The 17,948-nt window shown below is 46.1% G+C and overlaps 1 protein-coding gene across 2 annotated transcripts in view; it reads right to left on the reverse strand.

Moving 5' to 3' along the window:
- The window catches only part of lrrk1 (leucine-rich repeat kinase 1), a 73,028-nt gene that overhangs the window by 39,759 nt on the left and 15,321 nt on the right, over positions 1-17,948 (reverse strand). For both annotated transcript variants that reach the window (XM_041984588.1, XM_041984580.1), the window contains exons 3-9: positions 15,008-15,192; positions 6,571-6,742; positions 6,272-6,451; positions 6,015-6,151; positions 5,561-5,787; positions 749-876; positions 379-542 (exon numbers count right to left, since the gene is read on the reverse strand). In XM_041984588.1, the coding sequence (XP_041840522.1) occupies positions 379-542; positions 749-876; positions 5,561-5,787; positions 6,015-6,151; positions 6,272-6,451; positions 6,571-6,742; positions 15,008-15,192 (1,193 nt within the window). The remainder of the gene's footprint in view (positions 1-378; positions 543-748; positions 877-5,560; positions 5,788-6,014; positions 6,152-6,271; positions 6,452-6,570; positions 6,743-15,007; positions 15,193-17,948) is intronic.

The raw sequence follows: 17,948 nt of genomic DNA on the forward strand, positions 1-17,948 counted from the left end.
CCGTCCACAGGATCCCATTTCAGTAAAAAATATGTCTGTCAGTTGACCCAATTGATTAATTTGTTTCTCTTCTTCTTTTCCAGCAGGTATCACTGGCTTAGAGTTATGTTGTCCTTTTCTGGTTCTGGTTCTGACAGAGATTGATTTGATCTAGTCCGGTGGGTTCCTTAGCCAGGTCATTATTTTATGAACACAGTTATAAACTGGACTAACGTGGATCATGTAATGAATTTGTTTTAAGTGGATTATAATAAAAAGGACTATTTGTCACTTCATGACTCATGCATGCTGACAGTCAGAGAACCAGACCTGGAAACAGCCTCCAGATTTTTCCAGAACAGAAAGTAGGAAGCGTTTTTTGTAAATGGGGTGTCTTACCAGTGGACAGGCCCATGGATCAGGAAACAAGCTCAGTTTGTTCCTGCACACATCCAGCGAGCGTAGCGACTTCAGACAGTGCATGACAGCTGTGGGTAGACTAGTCAGACAGTTATCGGACACGTCCAGCTCCTCCAGCTTACGCAGACCAATCCAGTTCACATCTGTAGAACAGAACCAATCAGACCAGAACAAACACATGACGGTCACTGCAAAGCCAAATCAGACTCCATCTGGACCCAACCAAACCACCCTCCTCCAGAGAAGGTCCGTTTGTTCTGTAACTTCTAAAAACTACCCCAGATGATGAAGAACCACGGAATCTGGGTCATTTCCAGCCAGAAGATGGAGACACATGAGCTGAACTTACTGTCAGGAAGGTCGAACAGGACCGAGAGCTGGTTCCGGGCTGCAGAAAGTTTCTGGATGCGGGTCAGGTGGAGAAGCCCAGTTGGCAAACTTTTCAGCTGGTTCTGAGAAAGATTCACTTGCTGCAAACTGGAATGAAGAAAATGAAAGAAGTTCAGATTCAGGACTGGATCCATCTGTTTGTTTTTAATACACATCACTGGATCATGCTTCAGTTCTTCGTATAGAGAACGCAGCATCGACACCAGAAGGAAAATAACCCAACAAAATAATGTGCCGAGTTAAAGTTTATGGTCGAGACATGAACTATTTGACAATTACAAGTTAAGTCTTTATTAGCTTTTCACTGACAGAGTCACTAGTTGTAATTATCTCCTCAATAATAGTTCCACACCATTTAATACAAAAAAACATCAGTTATCAGAACAAAGAAGCCTTAAAACAGAATACCACAGGTTACTGCACCACGCCTGCACAAACTACTGCATTTAAATTTATTAGAACACTCACTAATAGTATTACTGGACACATGCAAGGCATGCTGGGAAACTCCACCCACTTATCTTCAACAAGTGTGTGTGTCAGCGATTTTATCCTTCTTCATTCAAACATATTGGTGTGATATTATGTGAATTCCTTCTTTTTTATGTTTCTGGTGAGTTTGAGGTTATTTGGACAAAAAGTGCAAACATGCCACATATTTATACTAATTTGCATATTTATTTGTTGGATAATATTTATACTGATTTGTATATTTATTAACATGTAATGTGTTTATACTAATCTGCTTATTGTATCGGTAGGAGGTGTCATGGCTCTGCTGATCCTGGCTGTGGTGTGTGGGGGCGTGTCTCCCACTGGAGGTGGAGCTTCTGGTTTCAGGCAGCAGGTTTCCAGCATAGCTGATAACGATCATCTCAGATCGTAGATATGCCTAGCAGAGCAGCTGAATGCTCGGCTCCCCATAGTGATGAGACGGGCAGGGGGGACAAGAAGCTGGAGAGAGGAGGAGGAGGAGCAAAGTGAACGGACCGGAGTGGCAATGTGCAGGAGATCAGATATATATGGTGGGGCCAGATTGTGGAGTGCTTTGAATGTAATGAGGAGAATTTATGAAGTTAATTCTTTGTTTTAAGGGGAGCCGGTGAAGTTGTTGTAAGATGGGGGTGATGTGGTGAGTAGTAGTAGTGGTCAATCCGGGAGGTAACAAGATGTGGACTAGGATGGCAGTGGTGTGGGGGGTGAGAGAGGGACGGAGACGAGAAATGTTTCTCAAGTGAAAATATGCAGACCGGGTGATGCTGTTAATGTGGGAGTGAAAGGAAAGAGTCCTGTCAAGGATGACACCCAGACTCTTTACCTGAGGGGAGGGAAGGACAGTTGAGTTGTTTATGGAAATGGGAAAATTGTTAGATTTGGAGAGAGTGGGGGGCGTGCCTACCAGGAGGACTTCTGTTTTAGAACTGTTGAGTTTGAGGAAGTTGGATGAAAAGCAAGAATGGATTTCTTGTAGACAGGTGGTAAAGGAGGTTGGTGGAAGTGAAGAGGATGGTTTGGTAGAGAGGTAGAGCTGGGTGTCGTCTGTGTGGCAGTGAAAATTAATATTATGTCTGCGAAAGATGTAACCAAGTGGAAAAAGGTAGATAATGAAAAGGAGGGGCCCCAGGACTGAGCCCAGGGGAACACCAGCAGAGACAGGGAAAGAATGAATGAATCAGGTGCTGCCAGAAAGGTAAGAAGTGAACCAGGTGAGGGGATGTGAGTGATGTGGATGGATGATAGTCTATCAAGGAGAATGCTGTGAGAGATGGTGTTGAATGCTGCTGTGAGGTCAAGAAGGATGAGAATGGATAGTAAACCTGAATCTGAAGCTATGAGAAGGTCGTTGGAGACCGTCGTTTTGAGGAGTGCTGTTTCGGTACTGTGAAGGGGACGGAAACCGGATTGAAATTGCTCATAAATATTGTTGGTGATAAGATGGTTATGAAGTTGAGAAGCAACAGACTTTTCGAGGATTTTGGAAATGAAGGGTAAATTGGAAATTGGACGAAGGTTATTGAAATTAGTGGGGTCCAAGCCAGGTTTTTTCAAGACAGGTGTGACTGTAGTGGTTTTAAGTGCAAGAGGGACGGTTCCAGAGATTAGGGAGGAGTGAATGATGTTGGTGATGAGGGGAGAAAGTGAGGAGAGGCAGGTTTTAACAAGAGCTGTAGGGATTGAATCGAGCTGACAGGTAGGGGTTTAGATTTGAGGATAAATTCAGAGATGGCTTGGACGGAGGGGAGAATAACACTGGAGAATGTAGTTATGGGGAATGAGTAGGGGCGGTGAAGTCCACTCCAGAGACTGCAGCTCCCCACGAGGCCAGGTGTTGGTGAATGTCAGAGATTTTGGAGACAAAGAAAGACATGAGTGAGTTACAGAAGTCAGTGGATTGCATGTGGTGGGGAAGGGAGTCAGGTGGCTTTGTAATATTGGTGAGGAGAGAGAAGAGAGTTTTGGAGTTGTGATGATTGGACTGAATGACACCAGAGTAATAAGCAGATTTTGCTAAGGAGAGACTGTCCTTGTATAGCATTACATGATTATTGTACATTTCTTTGTGTATAGTGACTCCAGTTTTGTTATAGAGGCGTTCCAGTTGTCGTCCTTGGGATTTGAGCTGACGGAGGGCAGGACTGAACCAGGGTGCAGAGCAGGTGGAGAAGACGGATCTGGTTTTCAGTGGAGCATGAGTATTCAGAAGAGTATGGAGATTGTTGTTGTAGTGGGAAACCAGGTCATCAGGTGAGCAGTTGGTATGTGGACTGGGAAAATTGATGATTTCGGAAGAAAAAGTCTCAATGTTGATGTCCTTAACACTACGGAATGAGATGGTCCAGGGGAGAATGATTCTGGACAGAAGGAGGTTGACATTGAAAGTAATGAGCATATGAGGTTTACAGTCAAAGGGGGTGATACCAGAACAGCAGACTAAATCCAAGATATGACCTGTACAGTGAGTTGGAAAATTAATGTATTGTTGCAGACCAAAACTTTCTAGACAAGATGAGAAGTCTTTGGAGAGAGCGTTACTGTTATTGTCCATATGAATATTAAAGTCACCAAGAATAACAACGTCAGAGATGAGAAAAGTGTAAGGAGATTGGAAAAGTCATTTAAAAAGTCCTTATTGTGTTTTGGAGGACGGTAGATGGTAGCAGCAATTGTAGGAGAGGGTCCAGGCAGCAGTGAGGCAGAATACTCGAACGAGGAGAACATGGGAGCAGCAGGGACAGGCACGACTTTCCAACTCTCGCGGTGTAACATCGCGAGACCTCCGCCCCTGCCACACGCGAGGGGCAGGCAGGTGTAAACAAACCCCGACGGAGCTGACTCGTTGAGCGATGCAAAGTCATTTGGCTGCTGCCAAGTTTCAGTCAGGCACAAGGAGTCCAGCTTTTGATCCACAAGAACATCTTGGATCAGATGCCCTTTTCTGCTGAGAGAGCGGATGTTAAGGAGGCCGAAGCTGACGGTGGTGGAATTGTTCTTGGCCGCAGGGTTTTCCGACCTAAGCAGGCTGGCCAGGACTCTGTGATTAACACCGCGGCCAGCAATACGGGGATGACGGCGAGTAGTGGACCAAGTTGATTTTATGAAGTAAGAGTCATTGTAATGAAGCTTACCGCGCGATAAGTGGTTAATGTATCTCCGACGGGGCTGAAAGGCGATGTCCGGGTGGATGTAAAGACCAGGTGGTGGCTGTAGAGTGCAGGTGTGGTGCCGAAGTTTTAAAAGTTCAGCAGCAGAATACTGGAGGAGTGCGCCTGCTTGCAGGTGGACAAGAGACACATGGAACCAGCCAACTGCAAACCAGCATATGGTCTGATGAATCCACATTGCTTCTTGTGAAGAGAAAAGCGAGCCAGAGGTCCCAGGTAGGAATTTGTTGGAAAATAATTTTAAATTTTAACGGTGAGCAGCAGCGACAGACACGCCAGCGTTTACTCAAGATATGAAATGTGGTTCATATCACCCAGCCCTATATGCGTGTGCACATCACCTGCAAAAAAAAATGGCTCCCTCGCCCTAGTGTAATTCGAGCCCTGTCTATAAGGCTATTATAACAAACTGATCAATAAGGCTGGTTCTGTGCTGGGAATAACTCTGGTTCTGGTTCTGTGCTGGTTATAATTCTGGACTTGGTTCTGTGCTGGGGATAACTCTGGTTCTGTGCTGGGGATAATTCTGGACCTGGTTCTGTGCTGGGGATAACTCTGGACCTGGTTCTGTGCTGGGAATAATTCTGGTTCTGTGCTGGGGATAACTCTGGATCTGGTTTTATGCTGGGGATAACTCTTGTTCTGGTTTTGTGCTGGGGATAATTCTGGTTCTGTGCTGGCGATAACTCTGGACCTGGTTCTGTGCTGGGAATAATTCTGGTTCTGTGCTGGCGATAACTCTGGACCTGGTTCTGTGCTGGGAATAATTCTGGTTCTGTGCTGGCGATAACTCTGGTTCTGGTTTTGTGCTGGGGATAATTCTGGACCTGGTTCTGTGCTGGGGATAACTCTGGTTCTGAAGAAACAAGAGAGTGTGTTCAGTGAGAGACTTCTTCAACTCTAATGCAAGACAGAAAGGTACTGGAGCTCATTCCTTCCAGTAGTCATTACCCTCCGGAACAAGGCAATATCTTCTTTACCTACTAGTAAATGAACTGTTATTGTTTATTCAAGAAAACTACTACAACACTGTAATTTCCCTCTTGGATATTTATTTATATAAGTATTTTTAATTTAATTTAATTTTAATTTTGGGAGAAGGCTGGTACCTGGAGCTGATTACGTCCTGGGAGTTCAGAGCGATGGGCATCTCCTTCAGAGCGTTGTCTTGAAGGTCCAGAGTCTTCAGGTGGATGAGACCCCAGGGAACCACGGAAGGCAGAGTTGTCAGGCTGTTGGATGACAGGTCCAGGTGGGTGATCCGTGAGGAGACGTCCATGAACCAGTCCAGGTCCAACCAGGGCAGCTGCAGACTACTCCAACACACACTGACTGCCTGCACACACATGCAAGCATACACACACACACACACACCCACACACACACACAATTTAACACTTTCTCCGAGAGACCTGATCTCCCAGGATAGTTTACAAGATCTACACTAAGTTCTGGGTTCCATTGGCTGTGTCCTTCAGGAGGACTGATTCTGATTGGTACAGCCAGGTCACATGTCTGTCTCTGATGCTTGACAGAATCCCACGGATTAGCTCGGACACACACCTCATCTGTGTTTTCACCGCAGTGTTCCTGTAACTTGAGTCGGAGGAGACGTTTGCTGAAGTCTGGAAAATCCATCAGGGTGTAGGAGGAGAATCCTGCACCGCTCTGAAGCAGGAAGTGAGCAATCTCCACATTACCTGGAAGATAAAGCACATCTCAGTCCATCAGATGATTTGTAAATATCGTCCACCAGGCTCTGCCCCTAACATCTGAAGGTGTGTAATCTCAGGTCGGCGTGTCTGCGCGAGTTTCCCTACTTGCTTGTGCAGCAGCATACAACGGTAGTCCGTTGATGACAGCAAAGTCATCACAGTGGATGGCAAAGTCCTTGACGTCAGCTTCGTAGTCGTGGACGAGTAGACGGACCACGTCCAGGTGACCCTGCTGGCAGGAGGTGGCCAGCATGCAGTTCAGGAAGTCTCTCCTCAGAGTGGGAGCTGACGGCAGCCAGAGTCAGAGCAGGATTATCACCACACTGGTTTAACGTTATAACACTGGAACCTATTTAATCATGAAATCATCTGTGATTGTGTGGTGTTGAAGTGTTTCCTCCCACCAGGTATGGAGTCCAGCAGCTCTCTGACCAGACAGGTGTGGCCGAGCTGGGCCGCTAGGACCCCTGGGTTCTGGTTAGATGGCTCCTGAGGCATACTGATCCGGGATTCTTTCAGGAGGTAACACACACTCTCCACATCGTTGTGCTGAGTGGCCACACAGAGCAGCCGGACCTTTGATCAGGACAAGATCATGTAAATAAAAACAGTAAGCCAGTCAGAGAGGTTTGTCCCCACTCTGCAGGATCCACCAACAGATTAATGATGACAAAGATTCAACTGGAATTCAGCTAAAAAAGAAGCTCAAAGTTCTGATCACATTAACCATCATGTCCTTTAAATTTACCCTCTGGTGACCTTCATCGGGGGGGGGGTGCTTGGTGAGAAAATCTAACAAAGTTCAGTTGTGGTCTTTCAAAGATTAGCAGCAAAAGTTATTTAAAGGGTTAAAAATTCTAAAAATGATTTAAATGCTTGCTAGTTTTACATGATTTATATAAAGAAAAACAAATTTGACAATTTTACAGCAGTTTTTTTATGTGTGCATGTTGTTGTTCACCAGGGTGAACATCTGATGTTACAACAACATAAGAATAAACTGAAATAAGTGTTGCTGCTCAAGCCTCATGTCCCTGCGTGTCGGCCTAATGACTAACCAGACTGCAGCTGGTTCGCCGTTGACTGACAGGGGAAACATCACCTGGCACCGCCCTACCCCACCTGGATTGGTCCACTCCCTTCCGGGATGCCGGCGGTCGACCAATCACCTGGCTGGTGCGCCTATTAAGCTCCATCATCCACTACACTCGGGGCAGTTGTGGACAGAGGGATGCAGTTTGCCAGACTGGGAGTATTGTGAGCTTGTGATTGTGGAAACGGCCCTGTATGGGATTGGCATTTTGAAGTGGACTAAGTTATAGAGACATTGTTTTGAGTTGTGTTTTCCATACCCTGAGTGAGGTGAAGTCTTTTGTTTTGTTATCGAGCTGAATTCCGCCGTTGTGCGTGGTACCCGTTTTGGGACACTTTCTGTTTGTTTATTATTGTAATTCCTCTTCGTGAGCCGCATCAGTATATTTCTTACCTCTTAAGGGACACGTTAAGTTGGTTAGTGATTTTGAGTTACATGTTTGTTTTAGTCGTTACTGGACCTGTATTTGAACCCTTTTGTTATAATAAATTGTATTTTGTTTGAGATCCGGTTTTCAACTCACTTTGTGTTCCGTCCTCATCACCCCTAGCATACGAGGACGTAACATAATGGGGGCTCGTCCGGGAGATTATTATTAATATTATTATATACTGTGTGTATATTGTTTGGTTTGGGTCATTTACTCAGTGTGTCTGCTGGCTGCGCTCCGCGGCAGCGCTGAGTGTAGCAGCAGTAGCGTGTGACGTCACCTCAACACGGTAAGGAATAACTTCCTCGTTGTTTGTCATTGTACCAGTAGTTTAGCCTTTACGAAATGGTTAAAATGAAGGTCCCCTTTGATCTGGAGAGGTTCCTGGGGAAACCGTCTCTGGATCAGATAATGGACTGTCGCAAGGACGACTTGACTGTTATAGCTGACCACTTCGACATTCCCTGGCTAAAACACTACAGGAAGCGGGAATTGAGGTCGGTGGTTATAGCTGGTTTGGTGGAGAGAGACATTGTGTGTGTGCCTGTTGGTTCCGAGACGCTGCCTGGGTCTCCTGGTGCTGAGGACCATTCTCAGGGAGTGGATCCAGTGATCGCTGAGCAGAAAGCCCAACCCCACCTGACTGAGCTGGGAGAGGCATCTGGGGGAGGTGATCGGCCTGCGACCCTGGTTACACTTCCCCGCTTTGACCCTTTCGTACTTGACAGCAGTCCGGGAGCTTCCGGCGGGGATGCTCGGTTGCGGTTGCGGCTTGCCAAGCTTCACCTAGAAGCACAGGAGAAAGCCCAGCAGCGGCAGTTCCAATTGGAAGTACGCCGGTTAGAAATTGAAGCCGACAAAGCGGTGCGCTTGCGGCAAGTGGAGCTAGACGTTCAGGCAAATACCTCCCCACCTGGGTTACCTGGTCCACCCCAGGGCCTAGCTTTACCATTTGATGTCTCAAAATCCATTCCTTTTGTCCCAGGTTTCAGGGAATCTGATGTGGACAGTTATTTCCCGGCCTTTGAACGAATTGCAATCGCTTTGGCATGGCCAAAAGAGTGTTGGCCGCTTCTGGTACAATGCTGCTTAACTGGCAGAGCTCAAGAGGTGGTAGCAGCGCTTCCTCTTGCGGACAGCCAGGATTATGACGTAGTAAAAGCCACGGTTCTAAAGGCGTATGCGCTAGTTCTGGAGGCTTACCGCCAAAGGTTCCGCACCTACAGGAAAGAATACTCCCAGACTTATGTAAAGTATGCACGAGAGAAAAGTACCCTCTTTGACCGGTGGTGTGCATCGTGTGGTGTAGACAACTTTGAAGCACTTCGTGAATTAATTTTGGTTTAAGAGTTTAAGAATAGAATACCAGAAGGGCTGGTTATTCACCTGAATGAACAGAAAGTGAGTCTGTTATCTTCTGCTGCAACTATGGCAGATGAATATGTTTTAACGCATAAAACGGTGTTCCAGAAACCCGAAACATCTGTTGTAAAAAAAGGACCTGACATGAAAGCTAAGAGGCCCGAGGAGAGGCTTTGCTTTTATTGTCACAAACCTGGTCATTACATTGCGGACTGTCAAAAGTTCAAGCAAGTGGAAAGCAAACAGTCCTCGTCGAAAGGGGTTGGTTTTGTGAGCCAGCGGACCCCCATGTCGAACGAGGGTGTAGATCCATGTTTTCAGCCATTCATACTAACTGGAACTGTTTCATTAACAGGACAGGTGGAGGACGAAAGGGAAGTACGCATACTGCGTGACACAGGTGCGTCACAGACCCTTATTTTGGCAGATGCACTTCCTTTCTCCGAAACCTCGTCAGCGGGCTATGACGTGTTTCTGCGAGGAGTGGAGATGAAGTACTCTCCACGCGCTGTATATAAGGTGCACCTAAAAACTGCACTGGTTAACGGCAGCTACCCGATGGCAGTTTGTGCAGCGCTCCCCGTAGCCCACGTTACTGTTTTGCTTGGGAACGACATAGCTGGTGGCTGTGTAATTCCCTCCTTAGAAGTTGTGCGGGTTCCAAGGCGTGAAGAGACGCACGCGGATACCCTACCAACGAAAGTGGTAACCCGCTCCCAAAAGCAGAAAAAGAAAAATAATGTGGTACATGATGACTGTGAAATAGATCTGTCTGACAGTTTTATTATGTCTCCTGCAGATGAGGGCGCGAGCATTCAGGAGGTGGAGACCGGGGCCTCAGACATAAAAGCTCAGAGTTCCCCCGTGTTTCCTGCTCTTCCGCTCCCTCCCCTTACGAGAAATCAGCTGATCACCGCGCAGAGGGAGGATCCCACACTGCAACCTTTTTACCAACGAGTGGTGAGTGCCGAGGGGGCCGAGGAAAAACCTAGCTCGTTCTTCCTGCACAACGATGTGTTAATACGACGCTGGTGTCCGGTGGAGATACCAGACGAGGACTGGAATGTAGAAACACAGCTCGTTGTGCCAAACATTTATCGGCAACACATACTTAAACACGCTCATGATGCCTTTTGGTCGGGACACCTAGGTATTAATAAGACGTACCAGATGGTATTAAAACATTTTTTCTGGCCTGGCTTGAAGAAGGACGTAGTTATGTATGTGAATAGTTGTCATGTATGTCAAATGGTGGGGAAGCCAAACCAACCAGTTCCCCGTGCACCATTGCATCCGATCCCTGCAATAGGGGAACCGTTTGAGCGTCTAATTATTGACTGTGTAGGACCGTTACCAAGAACGAGAACAGGAAACGTGTTCCTCCTAACTCTGATGTGTACCTCTACTCGTTATCCGGAAGCGATACCGCTGTGGCGGATAACCGCAAAAACAATTACGAGAGCGTTGGTAAAGTTCTTTTCTACCTTTGGTCTGCCAAAAGTGATTCAGACAGACCAAGGGACCAATTTCAAATCACGACTTTTTGCACAAGCATTACGGGAATTAGACATTACACATGTCACCTCCAGTGTTTATCACCCCGAGAGCCAAGGAGCGTTAGAACGCTGGCACCAGACAGTAAAGTCTGTACTCCGCAAGCACTGTTACAGTGACGTAAAGCAATGGGACGAAGGTCTCCCATACGCGTTGTTTGCTGTACGGCAGGCGCCGCATGAATCCTTGGGTTTCAGCTCAACCGAGTTAGTGTTTGGTCATCATCTTCGTGGGCCCTTGAAGTTGTTAAAAGAGAAACTACTAGATGATAGTAGTCCAGAAAAGAACGTGCTAGATTTCGTCACTGACCTTACCACCCGCTTACGGCGCGCGCGCGAACTCGCTGCCGCGTCGCTACGACATTTGCAAGCTGTGATGAAATCCCGACATGATAAGAAAGCCGTCACTAGACATTTCCGAGAAGGAGACAACGTGTTAGCTCTGCTCCCATTGTCAAGTACTGCCTTATCTGCCCTTTTCTCAGGTCCATATGTTGTTAAAGCCCGTATAGGTGATACGTGCTACGTAATAGCCACCCCAGACCGAAAGCGGAAAACCCGCGTATGCCATGTTAATATGCTTAAAGTTTATGTTTCTCGTGTACCCCAACCGAAGGTGGGCGTGACTCCTCTCAAAGACGTTGGCTTACTAGTGAAGGAACCAAGCGTGTGTGCTGCCGACCTTACTTCACCCGTAGAGCCTCGTTTAAGTCCGCGTTTAACAAATACCCAGGTGCTGACGGATTTGCCTTCACTGCTGCAGCATCTGACCACCACTCAGGGGAACAACATACTCGAGTTAGTGTCAGAGTATGCGTGCTTATTCAAAGATATCCCTGCACAAACCACAATAGTGACTCACGATATTGATGTCCGCGGTGCTAAACCCATCAAACAACATCCCTACCGTGCGAATCCCGTTAAGCGACAGTTAATGAAAAAGGAAGTGGAGCACCTACTGGAAAATGGGTTAGCCCAACCCAGTAGCAGTGCCTGGAGCTCCCCGTGTTTAATTGAGCTCAAGCCAGATGGGTCGCCGCGATTCATAACGGACTACCGCAAGGTGAATGCTGTAACCGTTCCTGACGCATACCCCTTACCACGAATTGATGACTGCATAGATGCTGTGGGCCATGCTAAGTTCGTTAGTAAGCTGGATCTGCTGAAAGGGTACTGGCAGATACCGCTTACACCTCGTGCATCCAAGATTTCTGCGTTTGTAACACCCGATCACTTTCTCCAATACAAAGTAATGGCATTTGGCATGTGTAATGCCCCGGCTACCTTCCAGCGTTTAGTGAACACGTTATTCGGTGAGGTTCCCCATTGCAGCATGTATCTGGATGATTTGGTGATATACATGGAAACGTGGGCACAACACATGACGGTGTTACGTACTGTGTTCAATATCTTAGCCAACGCCACGCTGACTCTAAACTTAGCCAAATGTGACTTTGCTAAAGCTACTGTCACCTACCTGGGACGACAGGTGGGACAAGGTAGTGTGCGTCCCGTGGAAGCTAAAATCTCCGCTATGGTGACTTTCCCCGTACCGGAGAACCGAAAGGCGCTGCGCCATTTCTTAGGCCTTACAGGTTATTACAGATCATTCTGTCGGAATTATGCGACCGTGGTCGAGCCGCTGACATCACTGATGAGTCCAAAAAGTACCTTCCGCTGGATGCCTGAGTGTCAACATTCATTTGACAGTGTTAAGTCGTTACTATTACACGCGCCCGTGTTGTGCGCTCCGGACTTAACCCGACCTTTCCTTTTGGAAATAGACGCTAGCGCTGTGGGGGCAGGCGCCATTCTCCTGCAGGCTGGGCCAGACGGATTCAACCATCCCGTCTGTTATTTCTCCAAAAAGTTCAACCGGCACCAGCTCCATTTACTCAACCATCGAGAAGGAAACCTTGGCCCTCGTACTGGCACTGCAACACTTTGAGGTGTATCTGGGATCTTCCCCTGTGCCTATTCTCGTGTACACGGACCATAACCCTCTTACATTCCTGTCCAGAATGTACAACCATAATCAGCGGCTTATGAGATGGGCCCTGCTTGTGCAAGAGTTCCCTCTTGAAATCCGACACAAGAAAGGCAGTGAAAATGTGTTCGCTGACGCCTTGTCAAGGATTGGTGTTTAAATTCATTGTGTGTGTGATATTGAACTGTGTGACATGTATTAGGTGTTTGATTACTGTTATGACTAACCATCCATGAGTGTTGCTATGGAGCTCCACTTTAAGGAGGGGAGTGTTACGGCCGCCTGCGTGTCGGCCTAATGACTAACCAGACTGCAGCTGGTTCGCCGTTGACAGACAGGAGAAACATTACCTGGCACCGCCCTACCCCACCTGGATTGGTCCACTCCCTTCCGGGATGCCGGCGGTCGACCAATCACCTGGCTGGTGCGCCTATTAGGCTCCATCATCGACTACACTCGGGGCAGCTGTGGACAGAGGGATGCAGTTTGCCAGACTGGGAGTATTGTGAGCTTGTGATTGTGGAAACGGCCCTGTGTGGGATTGGCATTTTGAAGTGGATTAAGTTATAGAGACATTGTTTTGAGTTGTGTTTTCCATACCCTGAGTGAGGTGAAGTCTTTTGTTTTGTTATCGAGCTGAATTCCGCCATTGTGCGTGGTACCAATTTTGGGACACTTTCTGTTTGTTTATTATTGTAATTCCTCTTCGTGAGCTGCATCAGTATATTTCTTACCTCTTAAGGGACACGTTAAGTTGGTTAGTGATTTTGAGTTACATGTTTGTTTTAGTCGTTACTGGACCTGTATTTGAACCCTTTTGTTATAATAAATTGTATTTTGTTTGAGATCCAGTTTTCGGCTCACTTTGTGTTCCGTCCTCATCACCCCTAGCATACGAGGACGTAACAAAGAAGCTCAAAGTTCTGATCACATTAACCATCATGTCCTTTAAATTTACCCTCTGGTGACCTTCATCGGGGGGGGGGGGGGGGGGGGGGGGGGGGGGGGGGGGGGGGGGTGAGAAAATCTAACAAAGTTCAGTTGTGGTCTTTCAAAGATTAGCAGCAAAAGTTATTTAAAGGGTTAAAAATTCTAAAAATGATTTAAATGCTTGCTAGTTTTACATGATTTATATAAAGAAAAACAAATTTGACAATTTTACAGCAGTTTTTTTATGTGTGCATGTTGTTGTTCACCAGGGTGAACATCTGATGTTACAACAACATAAGAATAAACTGAAATAAGTGTTGCTGCTCAAGCCTCATGTCCCTGATATTTATTATCTAGAAAATAATTCATGTTTTGTGTTTTTTGTAATAAATAATGCAAAAAAAACAAAAAAAACAAAAAAACATGGTTTTTAAGGGGTTAAGGGGTTAAAAGTCTCAAAATAATGTCATGTTTGATAGTTTTGAGGTCTGAGGAACATAGAAGATGCTCCATCAATGGCCGTCCAAGGTCCTCAAGTCCTTGGTCTGCATTTATCACAGTAGAGGTGACCAACATGCCGGGATGCTGGACACTTTTAATGCTGTGAAAACCTCATCAAAGATTAATATATTTTCCAGGATCTTCTCCAGGAGCAGCTCCATCACTCAGGCTGAGTCTGCTGAAAGCTGCTCTGGTTACATTTTTTGGACATCTTCAGAGTCTAACTGTGTCTCAGGAAGCCAAGTACTGTCTGCATATTCCGCATAAACAATACAGGAATGAATGAATGAACTTCTGGAGGAGACTCGATCTCCATCAGTTCAGGTGACGTCACACAGACGGGGGGCTGAAGAGGTCAAAATTCATTCAACTCTCATCCAGATTTTCTTCTTCATTGGACTGGGGAACCATGAAAACCTCATAAACTGGTGGAGATAACAGGTCACACCCACATAACAGTTAATTCCACACTCCACACATTCCATGTTTTCTGAGATTCCCGTCTGTGTCATTCTTCATCGTACTGGATGTCTGATGTTCTCCTGTGTTAAACTAAAACACAACATGGTGTACAGCTGCTGACAGAGCCAGAAGAGAAGAAGATCCACCTCTTCTCTGACTTTAACTGGTTTCTATCACGGTGTCATTTTTCTCTGAGCTCAGTAAGGAGGGAATAAACACAGAAAACACAGAGACATTCAGGAGATAAAAGTCCTCAGAACCTGGGAAATGTTATCACAATTATCACACGCTCGATCCCGGTTATTATTCCTGCAGGAATCCAGATCAGAACTGGGAGCTCAGTCTGTGACCTTTGCTCCAGCCGATAAAGAGAGGAGGTTCTGTTTGACCAGTTAATGAACCAGTTAATCCTGCCTTCCTTTGATCTGTCACAAATACCCTCCGCCTGCAGGCAGAGGTGGGGCATGTTTCAGAAGAAGACTACGCGCCAGCTTCATCTCCTAACTCAATCACTCTTACTCACCCCATCCGTGTGGATTCCTCTGCAACACTCCACACAGCAGGCCTGTTTGATCAGCTCCCTGGCAGCCTCCTCATCTCCACCCTCATACGCCGCCTTGATGTTCTCCAGAGTGGGAGCGGGAGCAGGAGCCGGGTCAGCGTCGGGCTCCACCAGCGACGCCTTGGCCCCCATTTCCTCCACGCTGCCTGGAACAACCACAGACACAGAACGAGGAGTTAAAAACAAGAGCAGAAGAACATCTGAGGACTGGATCACACCGCAGCCCTGGGCGGCATGCTGCTTCTGGCTGAGCGCAGTGTGGCAGCACACACCCAGAACTGGGTCATCTCATTACAGAGTGACCTCACGGTAAACTCCAGCTGACTGGATTAGAGCGTCTGGCTGCAGGTGGAGCCAAATCAGACCAGTTCAAAGACTAAAACTAGCACCTCCATGAAGATTTTTAAATTTATTCATTATATACACAACCAGTCAAAAGTTTGGACACCCTGATGTCATGTTGACTGGCAGCAGATCACTGAACCTGCAGCACCAACCGATTCAGTAGAATCTACTGCCTCTCAGAGGAGGCAGTTACCATGACAACATTACACTGATGGAGCACAGCTTCCTGACGGGTTTACCTCATCCATCCCTGCCATCCGTCATTTCCAGAAGGGAAATGGTCTTCCCCAGAGTCTCCTTCCAGCTGGTCATACTTGGAAAAGGAAGAAAGGTGACCAGGAAGCATCCTGATCAGCTGACTGATGTGGTGGAGCTGCCCACAGGACTGAGGCGTGGATGAGAACACCCAAATGCAGGCCGATGACGAGGCAGAAGAATGCAGGACCAACAAAAACTACAGTACTTGAACAAAACTTGGCATTAAGACTACAACGAACTGGCAGGAATTACATGAAACCAAGGCGTATATACACACATACACGGGAGAACTAACTGGAAACAGGTGATGTGAATGAGCCAAATTGAACCAGGTGCACTAATGACAAGAAGCAGAAAGCAACACAGAACTAAACATGACGAGATAAAAACCAAACCACAGCTCGTGACAGCTGCAGCTCCGGCAGTGCAGACTGGAACGAAAATCAGATTAAACATTACTGAAATGAAAAGTGAAAAATACTTTACTTATCCCAGAGGGAAAATGGTAACGTTACTGTCTGCCTCACCTGACCGCACGTCACTGCTGGCCCTGCTCAGTTTATTAATAACCCAACAATCAATATGCATCATCATATTTTGTGAATATATTAACGTGTGTGTGACCTACATTAACTCTGCACTGTTACATCAGCAGCATCTTACCAGCAAAGCGAACCTGCAGCAGGTGGAAATAAAGAACCAGAACATGCCTCAGAGTGGGAGGTATCTTTGTAGAAATGTTTGTTCTAAACGTGTTGAGCTGTAAACATGTTGAACTGTAGATAACAAGACAACGTTAGAGACCACTGCTACTGGTGGTCCTCCCCCTGAAAACCGTGGGTCTGGTGGTCTGAATGAGCTTTGAATGAAGCGTGCGCCCTCTGCAGGGTCATCAATAAAAGACCAAGCCAAACATCCAGCTTTCTCTTTCTCTGTCTCTCTTTAAACACCCTCGGCCTGTATGGACGGGGCTCAGCTGATCGCAGTTTTACTGTTAACCAACCAGAGGCAGTGGAGGTCGGGGTTCCTGAACCTGGGGAGGGTTAATAAGGTGTTAATTAGTTTTAATGAATACCATGTTCTTTTTCATTTAATTTCATGTTCAGTACGTGTATAGTTGTTTCTGTAGTTACATTGGCAACGACAGATTTATTGATTATTCAAGACAAAGTAGTGATATAAGTTTTTTTTAACTTTTATACCATAATGAGGCGGGAGAGCAGCGTCCTACCAGGTGGACTTTCTTTAGGGAGTCTGTATCAGACCTTTGAAACACAGCTAAGCTAAGATTGAACGTTAGCCTGTCCCCAAGCAGGCTGGTTCTGGTGCACTGGTTGCCATGGTTACCATGGCATTCAGATAAGCCACGTTGATGGAACGGAACTCTGGATTAAATGAGCCAGACTTATCAAGGTAAACCCGGCTTTCCCTTCATCCAGCTTCATGAAATACCCCCCTGGTCATAATGATGAAGCCACTTCCTGTTAGATTTTCCACCAATCAGAGAGCTTAGATTGATGGTAACGTCCAATCAGGAGCAGCCAAAGATCAACCAGTGAGCAGAAAGTTCTATGTGTGTGTGAAAAGAAGAAAAATAATGCTCCTCTATGGCTGGAATAAAGCCAAGAAGACGTTTCTGATGCACGGTGGCGCCACAAAGCAGCTGAGCTGGAGTTGGTTTAGTGAGGATAGCAGGTAAATAGTAGCAGGAATAACTGGAAATGAGGAAAAAGTGGAAACATGGAAATAGTTTCTGTTGTGTGTTTGTTTCAATAACAATATTTTTTCTCCTGAAAGCCAAGACTTGAGAGAACGATGAGATGAGAAAAGGTTTGGTCACTGTTGATCTGTGTGTTATTTCTACAAAGTTCTGTTAGTAATAAATTCTGCTTTCTTCTTCTGGTCGACCTTTATGCTGCTATATTGATAGGATAGGAAATTTTATTTATACAGCACCTTTTCACAGATAAAAACCATAAAATGCTTTACAATAAGAATAGAAAATAAAATTAATAAAAAGACATAAGAAAACACATACCACAGACACACAGTCATGAAACCCTTGTTTAACTAAAAAGCCTGTTTGAGTAAAAATGCTTTCAACTGCTGGACAGAATCTAAACATCTCAAAGAGAGAGAGGCAGCGTCTTCCACCGTTCGGGTGCTGCCTGAAAGGATCGATCGCCTCCTGAACCTGCTGGTAACCTCTGACCTGAACACCGTAGAGCTCAGCCTGCACTCTTAGCCCAGATTTAGTTTAATATAAACATTTTAGTAGACTAATTATCAGATTTAATTT

The sequence above is a fragment of the Melanotaenia boesemani genome, chromosome 1, assembly GCF_017639745.1.
Source record: "Melanotaenia boesemani isolate fMelBoe1 chromosome 1, fMelBoe1.pri, whole genome shotgun sequence".
In the NCBI taxonomy this organism is placed as follows: Eukaryota; Metazoa; Chordata; class Actinopteri; order Atheriniformes; family Melanotaeniidae; genus Melanotaenia; species Melanotaenia boesemani.